Source organism: Camelus dromedarius, chromosome 11 (assembly GCF_036321535.1).
Source record: "Camelus dromedarius isolate mCamDro1 chromosome 11, mCamDro1.pat, whole genome shotgun sequence".
Classification (NCBI taxonomy): Eukaryota; Metazoa; Chordata; class Mammalia; order Artiodactyla; family Camelidae; genus Camelus; species Camelus dromedarius.
The window spans coordinates 32,073,933-32,089,176 of NC_087446.1; the positions used below are offsets into that span (position 1 = coordinate 32,073,933).

The following is a 15,244-nucleotide window of genomic DNA, read 5'->3' on the forward strand; positions in this document are numbered from 1 at the left end:
AGAGGAGAATGAAGGTCTTCAGGTGGTACCCAGAGCTCTTGTAGGGATTATGGATGAAGCAATTTAAAAAAATTTATGAGAAGAGAAAATGAACAAAAGTTAGTTGGAACCCATTTATCAACCTTCAAAATGATTTTATTTAAGATGAAGTAGAAAATCAAATGTTTCTATACTTTGAAAATTCTTGATGTCCACAGGTATACTGGGGCAATAAAAGAAAATCTGACAGTAAAACTGCATTATAATACATTTGTTTGAATTTTTATCTATTGATGAAAAAAGATGTATGATAGAGGAAGCAGTTTCTTGTTTTTTTGTTTTTTTTACAAACAGTGCTCTTTAGTGTTTAGAAAATATTTCCTTTCCTGGACACAAACCTAATTGTAATGGCAATCTTTTTCTTCCTGTTCTTCCTCTTCTTATTCTTCTCCTTTTTCAGTTTTGCAGACTCCAACTGTTAGCAAAAACATATCTACCAGAGGTCCAGAAAAGCTGAAAAAATCTGGAAGCCCTGATTGTTTTACAGGTAATTAGAATTTGGATAAACGGTCTTTCCACATTTTTTTCCCATTTTTCAGTTTTATTAGGTCAGATTGTTACAGTTTGACTGTACATATACAGTAAATCTCATGTAAATACATATACACAATATACTGCACGTATTTTTTTTTAATTTACACATACATACTGTTCATTGTTTCTAGGAACATTTAGAGCTTTAGCTTTTTAAACTTACATAGTTATCAAAGGAATAAAGCCAACCATAAAATAAGAATTAATTCAAAAAGATACATATACCCTGCCGTTAACAGCAACACTGTTTATAATTGCCAAGATATGGAAGCATCCTAAATGCACATCAATAGATGAATGGATAAATAAGATGCAGCATATATATGTAATGGAACACAACTCACCCATAAGAAAGAAGGATATTTTGCCATTTGCAGCCCTTCATTCACTTTTTTTCCACTTCAAAAATCAGAATTGTATAACTGACATAAACATTTCCATTGCATCAAAAAGAACAAAATACCTAGAAATAAACTTAGCCAAGGAGATTACCTATACTCTGAAAACTGTAAAACATTGATGAAGAAAATTGAAGATGATACAAAGAAATAGAAAGATATCTTGTACTCTTGGATTGGAAGAATCAACATTATCAAAATGGTTGTACTACCCAAAGCAATAAACTGTCTCTCCACATTTTTTTAAAGGTAGTTTCTATGTTGCCTTTTTGGTAAAATGCTTGTTTGCTTTTACAGAGTTAAGTGTAATGAATAAAATAAGGAAGAATAAACTATCCAAAGCAATTTACTTGATGCAAAAAGCTCTTCTAACGTTTGAGAAGGATGCAGCCTGTACATCTTCACATAACTTCTTGACGGTAACGATACAGCTTTCCTTCTTTTAGTCCTAATATGCAGTCCCTGTTAAAAATGGATGGTTTGTTTCCCTTTGCAAAAAATAACGTGTTACCCTTAACATTAGATTAGAATTTCAGATTCGCCATGTCTAGTCTTCTCTTTGTGAAGTGAAACAGTTCTAAATAGGGAAACTAATCTGTATCTCCAGTCCTGAACTCTCCTGAAATGAGAGATTCTCTCTCTGCAGGGGAAGTGGAATAAAATCAGAAGGATTCAAAATGAGGTAAATTGTAGAATGGGACACAGTGCCAGTATAATGCATTCTTTACTGTGAAACTAAAATCCTTAAAGTCGGTTAGCTAAGGTACCTTCTCCCAGGTGGATAGTACTAATTTATGGACCAGTTGCCTTGTTGCTCTTGTCTCTCTCTGGGCTGGAAATTGTTCTGTCTTCTTACTGATTCATTATGTGTTGATTTTAGAGCTTAAATTCCCGAGGGGGGGGTCACATTTCAAGTTGTGGGATCTTTTTTATTTTTGCCCCATCTGTCACATAAGTTTGATTGTGTTGGCTGAATGAATGGCACATGATGAAGCAGAGAATACAAGTAGCTTGACTGATAAGGGAAAGAAAAGAGTAGGTCAGAGCTAGGGGGAGGATGCAGAGCTTAAGAAGAGTTTGACATAGAGTGGAGTGGTTAATAGAAGAGGAGAGGGGATGAGACTGAACGCACACAGAAAGCAATTCATGTTCAGTGGCACTCAGGCTGTAGAGCAGACACCTCATCCCCTGATGGAGAAGTGAAGGAGGAGCAGGCAGAGGTAGACTGAAGTATGTCAGTGTGGAGACAGAGAGCTGAGTTGATGCCTTCTTGTCTCAATCATCTGATAAAGAAGGAAGCAAGGAAATCTGCCCACAATGAAGAGTAAGGTCATATAGTCCGACTGAGAAGAGAGAAGGTGACTGGAGAGTGGAGAGAGTGATGGATGAGGGAGCTGACTGTAGGTTAAAGGACTGGCCAGCATCCTGAGGTAGCTGAAGACCATGGATTTTTAGGAGGCCCCATCTGCATGGTGGTATGATACTATCCTGGTGTGGTATTCTTAATAGCTGTGACAACAGAATATTTGTGATAATAGAGATTTATACCAGGCTAGATTTAAAAAAATGAAAGTGTAGGTTTAAAGTTCATAATGGAAAATGGGTGAAGGTTGAGTAGGGAAGGAAGTGACACCATCCAGGCTTTTAAAGACTTGGTGACTGTGAGATGTCAAGAGATTGGGCATCTCTATGAGGTCAGGGACCAGAAAACCAGAATCTGAGAGCTAAAAGGATAGGTGTTTGAAGTCAGAGAGTAGAGTATTAGAATTTAAGATTCTGATGTGTAGCACTTCCTGTTCATAAGTTCATCACTTCATACATCCAACAGATGTTTTTGAGTGCCTGTGATCCATTCAGCAAATATTTATTGCAGGTTGACTGTGTGCCTGGTATTACACTGAATACAAGGGATAAAAACAAATGAACACAAATCCTTTATTTATTCAATAAGTATTGCTGGATTGCTTTCTCTTTGTGGTCTCTGCCTTCAAGATAAATCCAGTCTATAGGAACATAGAGAGTAGGTGATTATGAGTCAGTGTCATAAGGGCTTTAATCACAAGGGTGCCAGGGGAATCCATCAAGGGAGTACCTAAACCAACAGTGGGGAATGTTTGAGGAACCATCCAGAAATGGTGACATGAAGCTGAATACTGAAAGACAGGCAGGAGTAACTAGAGAAAGACAAAGGTGGAAAGTACATTCCAGGCAGAGAGAATAACATGTGCAAAGGTCCTGAGGCTAGAAAGGTCACAGAGTGCTTATAGTCCTAGAGGTCATTTGGTGTGACAGATGCTTAAATGCAATGGCAAAGGGTCGAGGGTGGTGTCCGGAGAGGATGGCATGAGGTGAGACTAGAGAGGAAGTAGAATCTGGTTCATAAGAAGTCTAAGGACTTTGGATGGATAGATGCTATCAAAGTTCAAAGTGGGGAAGTCTGTCCTGGCAGTGTTTGGGAAGAGCCTCATTGCATTTGAATTAGAGCATTTGAATGGAGGAATTTGATGATGGTGTTAGATAATCTCAGCTGACAAAGGCAGGTGGTGTCTGATCTTTGATGAAAGACTTCTGGGTTGTATTCAGATCCATTTTCTCAGCAGATGCTTCAGTGGCCACTCCCGACTGCCTGGTGCTTGGAGGACATTGGCACTTCAGTCCTTCTATGGCAAATAAAACTTTTCTTTCTTTTAGAACTGTTTCTCTCAGGATTCATCTTATGGCCTCCCAGAGCCTGGAGAGACACAAGCCTCTGGGATTTTCCCTTTTGTTTTATTATGAGCCAATCTTGTCTCTGTAGTATCATAATATACCCAGTCCCCTGCTACATCTCTATCGTCCTACCACTGTGACTGGAAACACACCAGAGATGTGGGGAGTCTGAAGTTTTCCTGTTCTTCTTCTCATGTATCCTTTCCTTCTGTTCCTTAAGTGAAACTGTTTTAACCTAAGAAAAGTTATAATATCCTCTTAGACTCATGAGAGGCATTTAGAGGCTCTACATTTTACGAGGGACCCTTCATAAGGATTTTTGCCAGCTAGGAAATGTTGAATATTTATTTAGAAGTCCTGAAATCTTCTATAGCCACCACTGCTCCTGAGTGGCAGTTTTTTATCCTAGTGTTAAAGCTTAATGATCAGTCCTCAGGGTACTCTCATAAACAACGATGTTATGGCTCAAATAATTGCCAAACTTTCTTCCCTTAAAGAAGACAAATAAATTTCTTTCCCTTGGCAATCATTTTCTATTGGGCTATATTACAGAATGTTTTACATTATCATGATCTTGTAATAAAATTATCCCCAAATCAGTATCTGATGTGTCACCTGATACCATAAAAAAGATTTGAAAAGCCTGGGTCTTTTCAGGACTCTTAAATAATTCAAACCCTGTTTTAGTTTTTCAAAAGTTTTCCTGACCTTGTGGTGAAGGATAACCTCATCAGGTGTCTGTTTTACTCTAACTCAGTTAAAGGTGGACCGGCTTGTTGCCACGGATGAGGGACAAACCTTTGATAAGAACCAGTTAGCCTTCTAAGTGAGATGGCTGGCTTTCTTCTTGGTTATGGGGATTTGTTTTTCTCATTTTCTTGTCTTGATTATTTGACTTCTGGAAGTCCATATTGACTTTTAACACATTATACCTCTGATTTATTTTAATGGATTGTACCTAGAACCAGTCAGAGATGTCCTTGATCATCTGCTCCTGATCAAATGGAGCAACCATCATATGGCTTATGGTCATTGCTCTTGGTCCACTTCATAGTCTACCAGCCCAGCATTCAGCATCTTTGCAGAGCAGTTTCTCATTGGGAAGAGGCAGGAATACTCAATCCAAGGGCTAAGGGTTACAAGGACAGGGCTGTGTACTGTTGTTTTCTGTCCAGCATCCATTCCCTCTTCCTCAGCATCACCTTTTGAGGAATTTCTTCTTCCCCACTAGATGTAATCAGGTGGGACTTTTCAGGGGTTTTCTTCCTGCTAGCCAAGAGGAAGACTAGTGATGCAAGCTAGACCAATTAGTTGCTCCCTCCTTGGAATCTGATTCTTGAGCAGAGTGATAAAAAGAAAAAAACTAGTTGGCATTCATTCATTCCAAAGCCTGTGTCCTGATTGGACTATTTTAGTCATGTTCTGTAGAACCTTCTGCCCCTCTGGACTTGCTGTGGTCCAAGCCTGGTTTTCCTGTTGCTTCTGTTGCAAAGTATCCTAACTGATGCATCTAGTGTTCTACTGGTACTGTTTGGTGAAACTTAAATTGATAATTGACATGATTTTAGCAGTTCCAGAATCTAGTCATAGTGTGATAGTGCTTCAGCTCTAAGCAAAGGAGCATTATGGATTAGCATATTATTTTTTTTAAATAATCAACACAGAATCTAATTTTATGGTCCTAATTTGGAACCAGAACTAATGAAGAGGCCCAGGCCACCAGAAGTTCTAACTCCCGGCTGTAATATTTCCTGAATTGACATCTTGATGGCCCCTAAATACCACTCTCATTAACTATGGCAGCATTAATTGGATTACCAGGTGGACTTATTTTTCCAATTTTACAGCATTTTAGTCAAATAAATTCTGTTTGCTTTTTTGGGGGAAAAATATACGTAAGTCTTTTTTTTCCCCCAGAGATCGTCTCAGCTTTTTAAAATTGCTTCAAGCTGAAGTCTTCCTCACAAAGAGTAAAACCCTTTCTGATTCTAATCCCTCTCTTATGAGGTCATGTTTTGAACCCCAGTCTTCAAACTACTGACAGAAGATATTAGCACATTTACATTTGAAGATTTTTTCTTTTAAATATTTTGAGGTTATTGCATGAAAACTACATCTAGGTTGCCTTTCCACTCTTCTTTTTAACTTCGTTTATATTAAGACAAGATATCATAGTGGTTAGGAGTATAAGGGCCTTGGATTAGAGTTTTGGTTCTGCCACTGACTAGCTCTATGACCAAGGTCAAGTTATGTAGGTTTTATTAAGTTTTAATTTCTTCATCTGTGAAATGAGTGTTCTTGGGAAGATTCAATGAAATGACGCATATAAAATGCTCAGCATTTGGCACAGAATAAGCAGTCAGTAAATGTTAACCGTTGATATTATTATTGCTACTATTTTATCTTCTACTCTGAGCACTCTGGAATATTCTGTTTTGTCATAGAAGAATGATTTTTTGGTGCTTTAGCTATATTTTTCTCTATCAAGCTACACATTTCTTTCTTTTCTCTTAGAGCTTATAAATTATATATTTTATTCTTGGTAATATTCTTTGCCAGGATTCTTGGATATGACTTAACCTACTTTTCATCTTTTTCTGAAATGTACATAAAGTTGTTGAGAACCCTGACTATACCTTGAGAGATGTACTAGACAAGAAATAAATATGGCACTTTATCATTCCAGTCTTAGGATAGCTGTTCAGGTGTGTCTTAATCATGCTTTTGAAGACTGCATTATGTCTTTCCATAAGTGTTTTGCTGCACTGTGGATGCTAAGCTGTTTTCAGATGTATTTAATGTCAATCTGTCACCATAAGCATTGAGTAACTTATGAAAAGATGCAGGTCACACTTTCTCTAATGGAAACTATAGGCAGAAAGATTTACAAGCAGGTAATAGTACTTTAGACTTCAGTACTGTTGTTTTACAGCAGTAAAACATGTTTTGTTGGACATACTAGGCAACATGATGGACATGGGATAGATAGGCTACAGTGTCGTCTGTGTTGATAACACTTTCTCTTAAACAATTGAATAGAGCTGGTTTCATGGGAACTTTTTTATTCTTGATTTTTTGGGACTTCTTTTCTGGTGATATTTCCTCCTTCTGCTTGAGGCACCCCCTTGAAAAAAGCCCTAATCACTTTTTTTTTTAATTGAGGTATAATTTTATTGAGGTATACCTTATTGACGTGTAACATTATATTACAAGTTTCAAGTGTACGATGTCATAATTTGATATTCATATATTGCTAAATGGTCACCGTAAGTCTTATTAACTTATGTTGTTATATATTAATAACATATTAACTTATTAATATTATTAACTTATGTATTCATCATCATACAGTTACAAATTTATTTTTCTTGTAATGATAACCTTTAGCATCTACACTCTTAGCAACTTTCAAATGCATAATACAGTATTATTAACTATAGTCACCAGGCTGTATATTACATCTCCATGACTATTTTATAACTGGAAGTTTGTACCTTTTGACCCCCTTCACCCATTTTGCCCACCCTCCACCACACCTGTGGCAACCACCAAATCTGTTCTCTGCATTAATGAGCTTTGCTTTTGTTTTTTTTTTTAAGATCCACATATATGTGAGATCATATGTATATATAGTATTTTTTTTCTCTGTCTGGCTTATTTCACTTAGCATAATGCCCTCAAGGGCCATCCATGTCACAAATGGCAAGATTTCATTCTTTTTAATGGCTGAATAATATTCCATTAGCTGTCTGTCTGCCTGTCTATCTATCTGTCTTACATTTTCTTTCCCCATTCATCCAGTAGTGGGCATTTAGGCTATTACAAATGATGCTGCAATGAATATGGGGGTGTGTATATCTTTCTGAATTAGTATTCTAATCACTTTCTTATAAATGGGATTTTATTAGCAGCTTAATGATTTACCTCAACAAGTTAGGATTTTAATTTCTAACTAGCATTAGGTTTACCTTGAGTCCTTTTATATAATTTATCTGATTTACCTAAATCAAGGACTCTGTTTTAGACTTTTACTTGTTACTTTCCACTTAAAACTTTAATACTTTTATTAAATCTTTTTTAATTTGGGCCATGGGATCTGAGTTAGAGGGTCTAAAGTTAAAAATGATCAGGACCCACTCACAACATTTTAAACATGTATTAAAATGAGTTATAGTAATGATCATCCTCTTCTTTCATAATTTCATAAATCTTTCACTCAAAACACATTTATTGAGCCCAAAGAAATAAAGCACTATCCTTGCCATTAAGACAACAGTTATTATTTAGAGAGTGTGAACAGTCACATACACAGATACCATATCATTTAATACCTGCTAAAGTAAAGATTGTATGAAATGAAGGGAATGAGTTCCTAAATCCATGGGACTTATCTTGGAAGAACTTAGAGGAGGCAATGTTTGAGTGGGTCTTGAAGCACAGAAGAGAATCCTTTAAGAAGAGAAAACTGTGTAGGCAAAAACTTAAGAGTTACGAAGAAGCCTAGCACTATCAGGAAGTGAGTGGCAGTTTTGTTTTATGGAGGATTGGTTGGATAGGGAGAAAAAAGAGTAAAGAGGGAGCTAAGGCTGGAAAGAACAGTTATCAGAATAAAAAGGGCCCTGGGGGAGTTTGCACTATAACAAGTGTTGGAGGAGCCGTTGAAGGACCATCAGATTGGAATGGAACAGACTGGAGACCGAGAGAAAGGTGGGAGAATGGTTTACTCATCCAAATCGGTGGTTCCCAGCCCTTGCTGTACTTCAGAGTTATCCTTGGCATTTGTTAATGATACAGGTGTTCAGGCTCCACATCTGGAGATTTGTATTAAGTAGGTCTGGAGTGGGGACAGAGCACCTTAAGTTTTAAATAAATTCTATAGATGATACTGATCAACAACCAGGTTTGAGAAATGTCTGTGTGATAACCCAGGGCAGAGAGCAGGAAGTTTATTTTAATCTCAGTTGGATTCATGGATATGCAGAGAGAAGCTGCTAGAGTCAAGTCAGAAGATGCTAGTGTCCAACTGGTTCACTAGAGCAGGAACTACTGAGGCAAATTTTGGGAATAAATGTGGTAAGCCCAGGGCAGTTGGCGAGTAAAATTGAGATGGGGTCAAAGGCAGTCTGCATTAATATCAGGGCCAATGAGCCAGTGCTGCTGGTGTATTTTACAGGCTCTGAACATAATCCAGAGGAGGGAAACCTCCAAATTTTCAAGATGTTGATCCCCTTCCCTTGTGTTGCCTAATTTTTCCTCAGGCTGATTTTACCTGTTGTGCCACCTGAAATAGTTTGGTATCCACAGCCTGTGATGCGAGTGAAGGCAGTTAACATTTAATGGTCAAAATATAATAGCTTTTATCTCTCTTCTGTGCAAGTAGGAATTTCTTCCCTCCAAATTTTTCCAGTGTTATCCAGGGACTCCACTTAACTTTTGCAGCTCCAGCTTCTCCCTCATCAAACTTCCATGTGTGGTTGTCTGTCAAGGGACCCCTGCCCTGTGGGCTCATCTGTCCTCAGGGAGCCAAAGCTGCTCTGTCATCTGAGGTAGAGGGGAAGGTGAATGAGCCTCTGCCCAGCCCTGTGCTGGCGGTGTGCTCTGGGCTGACCTGGCAAAGCTCATGCCTGCGTTCTCTCAGTGTCTTTTATGACATGACTTCTTTAACATCTGGGTCTTACCCTTTTCCCCATCATTTTCTCCAGTTTTCCCTCAGTTTGGTTGAATGAGTGAAAACATGGAGATGATGGAGGATGACAGATGCCATCCTGACTCCTTGATTGACTCATTCATTCAATGATTTCAAAGTTACACCAAGCACCATGTGTATTATTAGCCTTTGGGTCCGAACACCTAAGGCCTTTGGCATGTAGGCTGTAGAAACATGGTTGCCATATAATACATCCCTTCTCACTTGAAAAAACGATTGTACCATGCAGATGGTTAAGATTCTTGAACTGCAAATGGGAGAAAAAATTTCCAAGGTCTCCTGACACAGAACAAGTGAAATTAAAAACCATTTATTATTACAGATAAATGATAAATTTTAATCCCTACTAATCACTTTAGACCTTAATATTGACCATTTCCAATGAAAAATAAAAATGAGAAGTTAATTCTGATTTAAATTTTGGCCAAGCTTCATTATATTAGGAAAAAATGTATATTACTATAGTTTTATAATCTATACTCCCACAGGGAACTGTTCTACTCACTAAGCTTTAAATATCACTTTGGTACATGACTGTCAGATCCTATCCCCAGTCCTGTCCTTTCTTTTGAGCTTGAGTCTAGATTTCCAAATGGAAATTTTAAACTCAGTATGTTCTATGTAGGAGAAATAGCACAGGGTTTTGTATTAGAGTGAAATGCATTTGAAATTTGGAAAACAGACATTTTGTCTTCTCATTTCTTTTCTTGTATTTATTAAATTGGCTAGAACTTCCAGAGTAAAAAGGGCTAGTGGCATTCTGTATCCTTCTGGATTTTATTGATAATTCTTTTAGTGCTTCACTATTAACCATGATTTTAGCTACTGGCTAAAATTAGTATTTTTTTTTCTCATGCTAAAGAAAGAACTTTCCTTAGTTTATTGAAGCTTGCTTTATTGAGGTATAATTGATAATTACAATTATAATGAGCAATGTGATGATTTTATACACACACACACACACACACACACATCGTGAAGTAATTACCACAATCAGGTTAATTAACACATTTTTCACCACACCTGTGTGTGTGTGAATTGTTAAGATCTACTCTCTTGGCAAATTTCAAGTATGTAAGACAGTATTATTAACTTTAGTCACCATGCTGTACATTAGATCTTTAGAACTTACTTATCTTATAACTGAAAATTTGTACCCTTTGACCAACATCTCCCCATTTCCCCTACTCCCTCAGCCTGTGGCAAATACCATTCTCCTCTCTGTTTCTATGAGTTTGAGTCTTTTTTTAGATTTTTCATGTAAATGATATCAAGTAGTATTTCTCTTTCTGCCTGGCTCATTTCACTTAGCATAATGTCCTAAAGGTCATCTGTCTTACCTCAAGTGGTAGGATTTCCTTCAGTAATATTCCATTACACACACGCGCGCGCACGCACACACACACGCACATACACATACACACCCACACACCCCCACATACCCACATTTTCTTTATCCGTTCATCCTGTTGATGAACACTTAGGTTATTTCCATATCTTGGCTATTGTGAATAATCCTGCAATGAACGTAGGAGTGCAGTTATCATTTTGAGATAATGAATTTCTTTCCTTTGGGTAAATACCCAGAAGTGGGATTGCTGGATCATATGGTAGTTCTAATTTTAACTTTTTGAGGAACTTCTTTACTGTTTTCCATATTGGCTGTAGCAGTTTACATTCTCACCAACAGTGAACAAGTGTAAATGAGATTGTTAATGTCTTTTTTGGATAGTTTGTTGTTACTCTCAAAAATACAACTGATTTCTGTATGTTGATTTTGGATCCTGCAACTTTATTGAATTCGTTTATCAGTTCTGACAGTTTTGTGTGTGTGTGTGTGTGTGAATTCTTTACGGTTTTCTACCTATAATAAGATCATTTCATCTGCAGAGACAATTTTACTTCTTTTCTGATTTAGATTCCTTTTATTTCTTTTTCTTTTCTGATTGCTCTGGCTAAGATGTCCAGTACCATGCTGAATAGAAGTGGTGAATGTGGGCACCCTAGACTTGTTCCTAATCTTAGAGAGATTGCTTTCAGCCTTTTACCATTGAGTATAATGTTAGCTGAGTTTGTCATATGTGGCTTTTAGTGTGTTGAATCATGTTCCTTCTATATCCAACTTGTTGAGACGTTTTTATCATGAAAGATTGTTGAATTTATCAAATTCTTTTTCTGCATCTACTGAAATAATCATATTATTTTAATCCTTTATTTTGTTAATATGGTGTTTCACATTTATTGATTTTTATCATATTTATGTTGACCAATGTTTATATCCCAGGAATAAATCCAACTTGATCGTGGTGTATGAGCTTTTCAATGTACTGTCGAATTTAGTTTCTAATATTTTGTTGAGGATTTTTGCATCTATGTTCATCAGTAATACTGGTCAGTAGTTTTCGTTTCTGGTAGTTTCCTTGTTGGGTTTTGGTATCAAAACTGACCTTCAACTTTTTGGAAGAGTTTGAGGATTGGTATTAATTCTTCTTTAAATTTCTGGCAGAATTCACCAATGAAACAATCTGGCCCTAGATTTTATTTTATTGGGAGGTTTTTGATTACTGATTCATTTCCTTACTTGTTATTGGGCTGTTCGTATTTTCTACTTCTTTGATTCACTATTGGTAAGCTGCATATTTCTAGGAATTTAAACTTTTCTTCTAGGTTATCCAATTTGTTGGCATATAATTGTTCACAGCAGCCTCTTATGATCCTTTATATTTCTATAGTATCAGTTGTCTCCTCTTTTATTTCTGATTTTATTTTTATGAGCCTTCTCTATTTTTTCATTAGTCTGGCTAGAAGTTTGTCCATTTTGTTTACCTTTTCAAAAAAACAGCATTTATTTTAGTTGATCTTTTCTGTTGTCTTTATGGTCTTTATTTTATTTATTTCCCTTCTGATCTTTGTTATTCCTTCTACTAACTTGGGGGTTTAGTTTTTCTGTTTTTTTCTAGTTCCTTGAGGTATAAAGTTAGATTGTCTATTTGAGATCTTTCTTTTTTCTTAATGTGGGCATTTTTACTATAAACTTCCCTTTTAGAACTACTTTTGCTGCATCTGATAGGTTTTGGTATGTTGTGTTTTCATTTTCATTTGTCTTAACATATTTTTTGATTTTCCTTTCGATTTCTTTTTTAAAAAATTAATAATGAATTAAAAACTGTTCAGATTTTTTTTGGCCATTGAGCCTGTAATCATAGTTTTTCTTATTTGATTTATGGATTATATTCTTAGACTTCCTAGTATTAAATTATCCTTTTATTCCTGAGAGAATGTAATTATGCTATATTATTCCTTTAATATATTGTTAGATCAGTGTGTTTAGTATTTTATTTAGGATGTTTGCATTTATATTTGTAATAAGATTGCTCTGTGTTTTTAAGTGCAGTCATTTTTTTCAGGTTTTGTTACGAAAGTTGTAATAATTTTATAATATTATTTGAGAAACTGTCTTTCTCTGTAGTTAGAAATGTAAAAAATGGCATAGGAATTATCAGTGCCTTGAGATTTAAAATTTAAAAAAAAATAAAATCAGTTGGGATTGACACTTTGGTGGGAAATATTTTTTTGGATATCTCTCCCAGTTAATGTCATCCTTATTCCTGTGTTCAAGTTTTTCTGCTTCTTCAGTTGATTTTTGTATTTTCATCTCTAATGACCAGTAATGTTGTGCATCTTTTCGTGTTCTCATTGCCCATTTGTGTATATTCTTTGGAGAAATGTCTGTTCAAACTCTTTGTTCATTTTTTAATGGGATTATTTGTCTTTTTATTACTGACTCATAGCAGTTCTCTATATATTCTGAATACAAGTCCTTTACTAGATATATGATTTGCAAATATTTGTCCTATTCTGTCACTTATCTTAACTTTTTTAATGGTATCATCTGAAGTTTTAAGTTTTGATGAATTATAATTTACCTGCTTGTTCTTTTGTTGGTATGCTTTGGGTGTCATGTCTGAGAAACCATTGTTTAACCCAAAGTTGTGAAGATTTACTCGTATGTTTTCTTGTAAGAATTTTATAATTTTAGCTCTTACATTTGGGTCTATAATTCATTTTGAGTTATATATTTGCATATAACGCACATTGTATTTGTGTGTAATGTGATGTTTGGGTCCTACTTTTTTCTTTTGCGTGTGGATGTCTAATTACCCCAGCACATTTGTTGGAAAGGCTATTCCATTTTCCATCATTCAGTTTTAGTCTTTTAGTGAGTTTTTACTTTGGTGCTCAATCAGAGTCTTTGAGAGTTTAACTTATTTACATGTCTTATTGCTGATACTTAGCCTCACTTTTTTGAAGCATTATTTAGATTTTCTGATTTGTATTTTTTTGTTGTTTTATGTGTTATCACTAAATGCGTGACCTTTTAAAAAGGTGATTGACTTTCCTTTAGGTTTATAGAATAAATATTTTTGCCTATTTTATTTCTTTTTGCTAATGATAAGAAACCATCAATAATATTAATTTCATAAACCACAAATACCAATAGTCATTACTTGAGAGTCACATTTCAAGTTGCATTAAGTGTAGGTGTACAGTTCATAACTATAAATGCAGATAATTGTTTTACAAAAATTTTAAGAATGAAATATGGTAGATATTCAGAGGATTTGATTTGAAAATGAAATGCCTTATGTATGATAATAATGATTATTATACATATAAATATAATGTCATTGCCTTATTTAATATCTATTTTTTACTTCTGGAAAATCTTTCAGTGCTTGAAACATGTATACCACTGAGGCTCAAAAAAATACATATATCAAGATATTGTTGTTTAATACCACCAGAATTCTCCAAATAAAATGAAGTTCAAGCTCTTGAAATGTATTTTTCTATTGTCACACATTTTCATAGGAAGCATTTTCTTTAATTGAGAAGATCGAAGCTGAACAAAGTATGCTGTATTCATATCAGAAATATGTGGCAAGTGCCAAAAGAAAGAAAAGCAGAATCCCTCCTCCACCCATCCTGCTATCCCGAACTTACTGTTCTGTGGCGTTAAAACCTGCTCCATTTGTTTCTGATGTTAAGGTACGTTGTCCTTTATGATCTTTACCTCAAGCAAAGCAACATAAGTACCTTTCTGACTGTAACGATTTATACTTTTATTGCTTCTGGGACTCGAATAATCTTATTTAACACTGAACACTGGAATTAGTAATGTAATGTCTTAACTATGCTTAGTCCCTTCATGACCCTTTTCCCTTGATGCTTACCCTTTCGGCTCCATATAGCTTGGCTCTACCCAAATATACAGTGAGGAGAAATAATAGAGAAGCATTTTTCTCTGTATCTTTGTCACCGTGGCATAGTCATCTGCTGATGTCCTAGTGTGCTCAAGATTGAGAAGGACTCATTGAAATGGAATCAGACATTGAAGAGGATAGAAGTTAATCTCAGAGGCAGTGATGAAGAGAAGAAAATTTGGGAGTGGGAATTTAGAGGTTCTTCTCAGAGTTCTTCCAAGTAAATGAGAATTATTTTAATGCAAGCAAAAGAGGATTCCAATCACATTATAAATCATAACTCTTTGTGTGTTTATTGAAGCTCTTTCTCCCATCCCCAGTGCCTGGGAACTTAAGCCTAAACGTGACTGTAACTTGAGATTTCGTTTCCTTGCAAGCATTTGGTTCCACCTAATTTGTGCTTTAAATATTACATTTTCCTCTTTTGGATGATGAACAACATACTCTTTGATGTAGTATAAAAAGCAGAGTTGTGTGTTTGATTCTCCTTAGGGTGTTCTGCTTGAACTTACATTAACTTGATATAGTGGAAAGGGCATGGGCTTTGAAGTCAGACAAATACAGGTTTAAAATTTTAGCTTACTTACCAGCAA

At 35.7% G+C, this 15,244-nt stretch overlaps 1 protein-coding gene across 1 annotated transcript in view; it reads left to right on the top strand.

Annotated features, from left to right (window-relative positions):
- The window catches only part of CFAP54 (cilia and flagella associated protein 54), a 242,503-nt gene that overhangs the window by 50,324 nt on the left and 176,935 nt on the right, over nt 1–15,244 (top strand). The window contains exons 18-20 of the mRNA XM_031462988.2: nt 440–526; nt 1,269–1,390; nt 14,260–14,436. Of these exons, the coding sequence (XP_031318848.2) occupies nt 440–526; nt 1,269–1,390; nt 14,260–14,436 (386 nt within the window). The remainder of the gene's footprint in view (nt 1–439; nt 527–1,268; nt 1,391–14,259; nt 14,437–15,244) is intronic.